This window comes from Thalia democratica, chromosome 7 (genome assembly GCF_965202585.1).
Source record: "Thalia democratica chromosome 7, ktThaDemo2.hap1.1, whole genome shotgun sequence".
In the NCBI taxonomy this organism is placed as follows: Eukaryota; Metazoa; Chordata; class Thaliacea; order Salpida; family Salpidae; genus Thalia; species Thalia democratica.
The window spans coordinates 40,817,370-40,824,543 of NC_139171.1; the positions used below are offsets into that span (position 1 = coordinate 40,817,370).

At 24.1% G+C, this 7,174-nt stretch overlaps 1 protein-coding gene across 1 annotated transcript; it reads left to right on the forward strand.

Annotated features, from left to right (window-relative positions):
* Nucleotides 1-1,494: 1,494 nt before the first annotated feature.
* Nucleotides 1,495-6,629, forward strand: LOC145840989 (uncharacterized). Its single transcript, XM_082948348.1, has 5 exons — nucleotides 1,495-1,588; nucleotides 2,578-2,703; nucleotides 3,099-3,251; nucleotides 5,801-5,874; nucleotides 6,176-6,629. The coding sequence occupies exons 1-5, from the start codon at nucleotides 1,507-1,509 to the stop codon at nucleotides 6,308-6,310; spliced, it is 570 nt and encodes a 189-aa protein (XP_082804474.1). The 5' UTR covers nucleotides 1,495-1,506; the 3' UTR covers nucleotides 6,311-6,629.
* Nucleotides 6,630-7,174: the final 545 nt, after the last annotated feature.

A 7,174-nucleotide genomic window follows, 5' to 3' on the forward strand; every position in this document is an offset into this window, starting at 1 on the left:
CTCGATGAACTGAGACCTGGGTTTTGTTTTTATTGAAAATTGTCAGTGAGTCGCAGCTGAAAAAACTTGTAGTTCTAAATATAAAACTCTCTATTTTAAAATAGATTTATGACCGTATAAACAGTTTGTAAATTAACGACTGCAACTTTTATCGGTTGCGACCGACCTTTTTGAATCATTCTAAAAATTTAAATTTAAACACTTATAGCTTACTAGAGTATTAAATGTTTAATTTCTACACTCTATATACAATTCTTATCTAAACGAATGTTTCTAGATAACTGGTTGGACTTAAATTTTGAAGTAGAATTTAAAAAACAAAGTATAACACATGCCTTCATTTTCCTAAACACTGTATAAAAAATTTAAAGGGTAAGGTTTATTTAAAGCAGCTTTTTCAATATTAAGAAGCTTTAACAGGACAATAAGTAGTAAATAGGCAAAAGATAGGACGATTTTAAGTTTTAATTTAACTAATTTCTATATATATTTTTTCAAAATCTAAGCTTACGATCAATTCTTTTTCAAAAGCATAGTTTAACAAAGAAATAGATAGGCCTTTCTTGATTTAGAAGTACTAAAGCAATTTAATGTGTTATTTAAAAACTTTTGTTTAATCGGTACCTTTAATAAGATTAACGGGTGGGAGGGGAGGTCAAAGTTTATCTTATAAATTTTAGCAGTTTGTTTTCAATTTTGTGGTTAAATTAACTTTTAGAATTTATTCGTACATTTCCACAATAATATTTTAAACAGTTATTTAGAGTTTCGAATCGTAATAAAAAACTCAAATACTCGTTGATATTTTCATTAAAAAAGAATGTAAAGCAAACTGATGAAATTGTTTTCACAATAGTTTATTTCTAAAACTTTTCTTATTTCTGAGTTTTGATTCTTTCTTCCTATCCTCCTCGGTAGCTAGTAGATTGTCTTAAATATTTCTTTATTTTAGAACTTAAAGAATTGCTACACAGTTTAACACACCTTTGGGCATATTCGTTGACAACACTAATGCTATTTAGTGTTGCCTTTACGTCTAGGTAACCTTTTTAGTTAATTCATTGTTCTGTTAGACTTTTAAAATAAAATTACTACTGCAGCCTAGGATTAAAAAAAGCATTGACTAAATAGGCACGACTAAATAAGCTTACTAGACTTCAGTTTAAACTTGATAATAAATCTAGCTGATCTTTTTTATTAAGCAACAGTTTTTTGTATTATTAAACATTACTACTGGAAGTATTTTATTTAATATTTAGAGCTATACCCATGTGAAATGTTTAAATTTTGAAAATATACCTTTTTTAGTCGCTTTTTGTCCTAATATAATTACATTATTTATGATAAAGGTGTTAAAAATGGTCATATTCATTAAAAAAAATTAAAACTCCAATTTAGTTAATTATTAAATTAAGCAATTAGGTTTATAGTTAATCTTAAATAGTTTAAATCTAATTGCAAGTACTAAATTAAAAACTTTTTTCTTTAAGGTTGTTAGTTTTAGTAATGTACGATAAATTCAATAAGAAAACAAAAACATTTACTACAAAGCAAAATGACAAACTTAATCTGAAACAAAACAAAATTGGTTAGTTTTACATTTCTTTAACTAATGTTTTAATTCTCTACTTCTTAATAAAAATAATAACAACAAGTAAAGTTATACAATCGTACAGTTAAACATTTTTCTAATTTAAAAAAGATGTTAAAACTTACTTATACAAAGTAAATAACTGATTTTTTAGACTAACGTTTTCAATTTTAATCTTCTAGACAAGGATCAAATATCTAGGATTTTTTTTTCCCATAAGTTTTGTTTTTTATGTTATACTAATACTTATAAATATTAAATTTTGCTCCTAAAAGGTAACTAATACTTTATAACTAGAATTTTAAATATCTCGATAAACTCTTGCCTATTTGTTAAATTTGAAAAAAGTTGTTGTTATTATGTTAAAACTTGAACTAACTTTTTTAAACCTATGTTATTATAAATAAAAATATGCATACTTTTAATATTATTATTCTTTAGCAAAGTATGTATAAAAATTGTTCATAGAAGTATAACATTGTGCAATTTATTAAACCATCATAATATAATGATATTTTATTAAACATTTGTCCTAAATATACAGTAATCTTCCTGTGAGTACACACTTTTTAGGTATGCAATACTTTTTTAGTGAGTACTTTTGGGCTATGTACAAAGTACATATTCAAAAGAAAGATTAATGTACATGATTGTTTAGTCGATAACATAAAAAGTTAAAACCGTTTCTTGTACACTTTAGATTTTAAACACTAAATTTTAGAAGTTATCTCGGTTTTTAAATACCATATACTAAAACAAAAGGTTTATAAAAATAGAAGCAAGAAAATTCGGTATGCGACTAAACTACTAAAATTATCCTTTTTTTGCGCTTTTGCTAAAAATACGGTCCAATCTTGACTTCATTTCTTCAAACTGATTTTCAAAAATTACAACTAAAGTTTAAAAAAATAGTCACCATACAAAATTGTAATAGCCTAAAATAGTAAGAGTTTTTTGAAACTAATTATAGTAAACATTTTTTATAGATAAATGTTCTTCGAAACCAATTGAAATATGCGTGAAAAAAGTAAAAAGTAGAGTTTTAAGAAGTAAATTTGTTGAACAGTCAGCGAATAAAGAGCAAAACGACCCTCTTAATTTTGATCAATCAAGTAAACTTTCTATTTATTTTATGTTTTATAAAAAACAGTTGAGATTAATTTAAATAGACAGTATTTGCTTAAAGTGTTTCAAAAGTCAAAATTAAATGAAAACATAAGTTTTTATTAAGTTTGTAAACAATTTTTTAAATCAAACTAGCCTAGCTCAAATAAAAAATGTATTCTCAATGTTAAAAAAACTCTTTTTATAGTTTGTATGAGCTTTTTTATACATAAGTTCTGTCATTTAAAAAATATTAAGTATAATCTACAGCTAAAGGTAAATTTTATAATTATTAATAAATTATTGTTGTAATGTACTAACAGCTGTAGAGGTCTGTTTTATCGCATTGATATACTTCTAGCTAAATTGTAATATAACTTATAAACACCTTAACTTTCTTAAGTTTTGCTGTTTAGTCCTGCTGTTTCACCAAAACACGGGGAAGAAAAGAATGTTGATGATCACTTAAATAGCTGTGGTTATGATGATACATTCAGTCATACGAAGAAACGTCCAAGAAAATGTTCACTACCAATTAATATATTATCAACTAAAGGTTTTATAGGTTTTTTATGTAAAATGTGTACATCTACAACAGTATTTTTATTTTAAAAACTGTACTTATATAATTAAATTAGACTGTAACAAAGAGATGTAATAACAAATAAAAATTGTAGCATTAACTTCCACTTTTTAGTTGATAATAAATTTGAAGTTATTACGAATTCAACTTTATTTGAAAACATAAGACCTTTCAATATAACAATTATAAAACAACTAAACGTTTTACTATAGTTTAGGGAAGTAACTTTAAAAATTTTAAAATCTAAGTACAGTAGATCGCTGTATTTTAATTCTGTGTACAAACAGTGATTAATATTACATTTTACAAAAAATAAGGATTAGTGTAGTTACTTTAAATATAGTACACTTTTGCTCAACAAAAAACTTTATTGCTTTTGTATAATTTTTTAAAATAAATGTTTAGTTTTATAATAACATCTTATAACTTAAAGTCTTTTTTCAATAGCTTGTCAAAACCATCGAAATCTTGTTATTACGAAGAAAGTTGTGTAAATTACAAGCTATGCAGGTTTAAAATTAAAAATTATGCAGAAAAGGGCTAATTGTTGAATTTACAAATGAAGAAAGCAGCCAATTTTGAAATATATTTAAAACAGTTTTATCTTTTAAGTATAATTAGGACTACTCAAGTAATGTTAAACTTACAATTATAATTAAACTCAAGCTTTTTATCACTACTTGGTATAATTGTATAAAACTTTAAAACATTAAAAACTATCGGCACAGTACTTGGGAAACTATTGTTTATGGTACAAGCTAAAACAAAAAAAAACAAACAATTTAGTTATATGTATATATATAAATATGGAGTTTATTTCAAGCTGTTGAAAAAAATAAACAGTACATATGTTTCATAAAGCTAAATGCTTTAATCTTTATCTGTTAAAGTAAGAATTGATTTGCACTGTGTCTTACATTAATATAAAAGTTACACATAAATAACTATACATACACTTTTTATATAGCTACAACCAATTTTATTTTTTGACATCAGTTAAAAGAAAAAATAGTCTCTAATGCTCGTTAACAAACAAAATGTATAGAATTTTTGGGTTTTTTTACCTATATAAGTAACAATCCGACGTTTTTCAATAAAAGTTTCAGTATATTTCCACTGCAACCCGTTAGAAACTTACTGCAGACATTAAAAAATACCATAGTTTTTTTAAGTAAAAACAATAAACTTTAGAAAACTACTTAAGTGATTAATTAGATTGCTGTAAGAAAATCAATCAACAAAAACCAATTTCATATATTTTTTAGATTAATGTAAAATAGTAATTAATGCAAAATAAACATTTTATATTACAAAACAAAATGTTTAAAACAAACAAAGACACTTTTAAATAAATTAACCAAAGACACTTTAAAATAAATAAAGAAACCTTACAGTCAAACTCTTTCTGCTTACATAGTTCAGGTTTATTTAAAAATATTAAGATTGCTTCTAATCTAACCAAATCAATGGAATTTGTACAATTGCTAAAAACCTTAAATCTCGATAAATTATAGTTATTTGCACTAGTAATCACTCTAGGTTTCACTTGGTTTTAAGTCGACTGTGTTAGTTCTTGCATTTTCTTCTCAAACAAACTTGATACTTACCCAAATATGGTAGTTTAAAAGTATTTTTGTTTCTAAACCAGTTCTTAGACTGAAACTAAAAGACCCAATACCCTACCTTGATAAAAGTTGTATTGTTTACAAATTTAAATACTTCTGCGAAAGAATTTATATTGGACAAACATCTAGGCATCTAAAAGCGAGAGTGAATGAACATATACGTAAATGTGTATTAAACTTAAAAAAAGAAAAGACTAATGATAAGACGAAAACTTTTACAAATGCGACAAAAAGATCTTAGATAGTAGAACATCTGATTAACAACGTCGATTGTGCAAATAACTATAGTTTATCGATATTTAAAGTTATTAACAATTATACAAATTCCGTTGATTTGGTTAGACTAGAAGCAATCTAAATATTTTAAAACAAATTTGAACTATGTAAGTAGAAACAGTTTGACTATAAGGTTTCTTTATTAATTTAAAAGTGTCTTTGGTTGTTTTAATCACTTTAAAGTGTCATTGTTTGTTTTAAAGATTTTGTTTTGTAATATAAAATGTTAATTTTTGCATTAACCACTATTTTACATTAATCTGGAAAAATTATAAAATTGGTTTTTGTTGATTGTTTTTTTTTTCAGCAATCTAATTAATCACTTAAGTAGTTTTCTAAAGTTTATTGTTTTTATTTAAAAAACTATAGTATTTTTAAAATGTATGCAGTAAGTTTCTGGGGAGTTGCAGTGAAAGTATATTAAAACTTTTATTGAAAAACATCGGATTGTTAATTATATAGGTAAAGAAAATTACAGTAGGCCTATGTTTGTGATGTTAGAAAATAAAGATTTTATAACAAAACGGTCAAAAGGAGAAATAAAAAAAAAACAATATATGTATGATAGTTAAGCTTTTTAAATATTTACTTTAAAGATTTAACCAAGTAAAACAAAATTAGACAAAATAAAGTTGAGCCAGAGATCAAATTCAACACCATGCGAAAGTGAAGTACTTACAGCGCTTCGCAACGAAGTTAGTATTCATGTTCAAATATTAGTAGTAGTCAAAACAACATTATTTTTAAAACTAAATCAATTAATATGTCTAAAATAGTTAAGTTTTAGATTAAAATATTTTTTTAGTATACATCGATAAAGTTTTACGGATGTTGTTTATGCTACAGCATTAAGTCTGAACTTTTGTCAGTGTTTTTAAGTTTAACTGTTTGTCAATTTTAAGGTCGAAAGGACAAAGACATTTTATTTTTTCCATCTTTTTATCTTTGTAAAAACTTTTAAAGTTTTAATTCTTGAAAAAAACTTATACTTCCAAGGATTTAGAAGCACCTGATAAAGAATGTATACTAAAGATGATGAAAAAAATATCTAGAAAAGTTTATGAAACACAGACTATTAAACTTTTTGGAGAAAAACCTGATAAACGTGCATTTAAAACAGGATTCAGCTGACACTTACTAAAGTTTTGACATCAACTCCTTATTGACACTTCGTATAAAAAGTTTTTATAATGTAAATTATAAATGTTTATAGTCTTTTTCTAATTCTGATATTTTTTAAAATCATAGTTCTAGTTTCAGCTAAAGGTTTAAAAACTTAAGTGGTATATTGATTAAATGCAGTCTTCGTATTTAGTACTTATTTGTACTAAAAACTAACTTGTTAATTTGAATTATATGTGTCTTTTAAACTTATAAACACTTTTACAAAACTATTTTGTACAATGTTTGCTAATATACACTAAAAATGTATACAAGAAATATTAAAACTTTCAATACCTTTTTAAAAAGTTGTTTTATATTAAAAGCTTTACTCAGTACAAAATCTTCAAGAATTTATAAAAAAAAGGTTGAATCTAAGTTTTTGACATTTTTTGATTTATATTGAAAACTTTTTGTTATAAATTGTTAAAAAAAAGATTTAATCATTTAAAACTAGTGGTTAAAAAAAAACTAACTATTATGTTAATTTAGAATTTAGACTAAACAATGTAAGACTCTTTCAACTCTGCTTATAGATGTTAATATATGACGTTGTTTATTTACGTTGTTTGACCTTAAGAGTATTTTAATTATGTTTTTAAATTTTACTTTGTACTATTTGTTCCATTAAAATATAGTTTTAAAATTTTTTGTTCAGATTTTTTAAGTAGTTTTTTTTCGTAAAAATCTTAAACTTTTTCAAGTAAGTCTTTGTGTTGCTAATTTAATCTATTAGAAGTTTCGTTAAAAAAATTTAAGAGTGTTTATCAACATATAAACATAAAGTCTTTATATTCATTCAAAACAATGTTTTTAGACTTAATAAGATTTTTA

Coding starts and splice junctions, on each gene's coding strand:
- LOC145840989 (XM_082948348.1), top strand. CDS start 1,507: ATGTACGATAAATTCAATAAGAAAACAAAAACATTTACTACAAAGCAA. Junction 3,252..5,800: donor TAATATATTATCAACTAAAG/GTTTTATAGGTT, acceptor AAACAAAATTAG/ACAAAATAAAGTTGAGCCAG. Junction 5,875..6,175: donor TTACAGCGCTTCGCAACGAA/GTTAGTATTCAT, acceptor TATACTTCCAAG/GATTTAGAAGCACCTGATAA.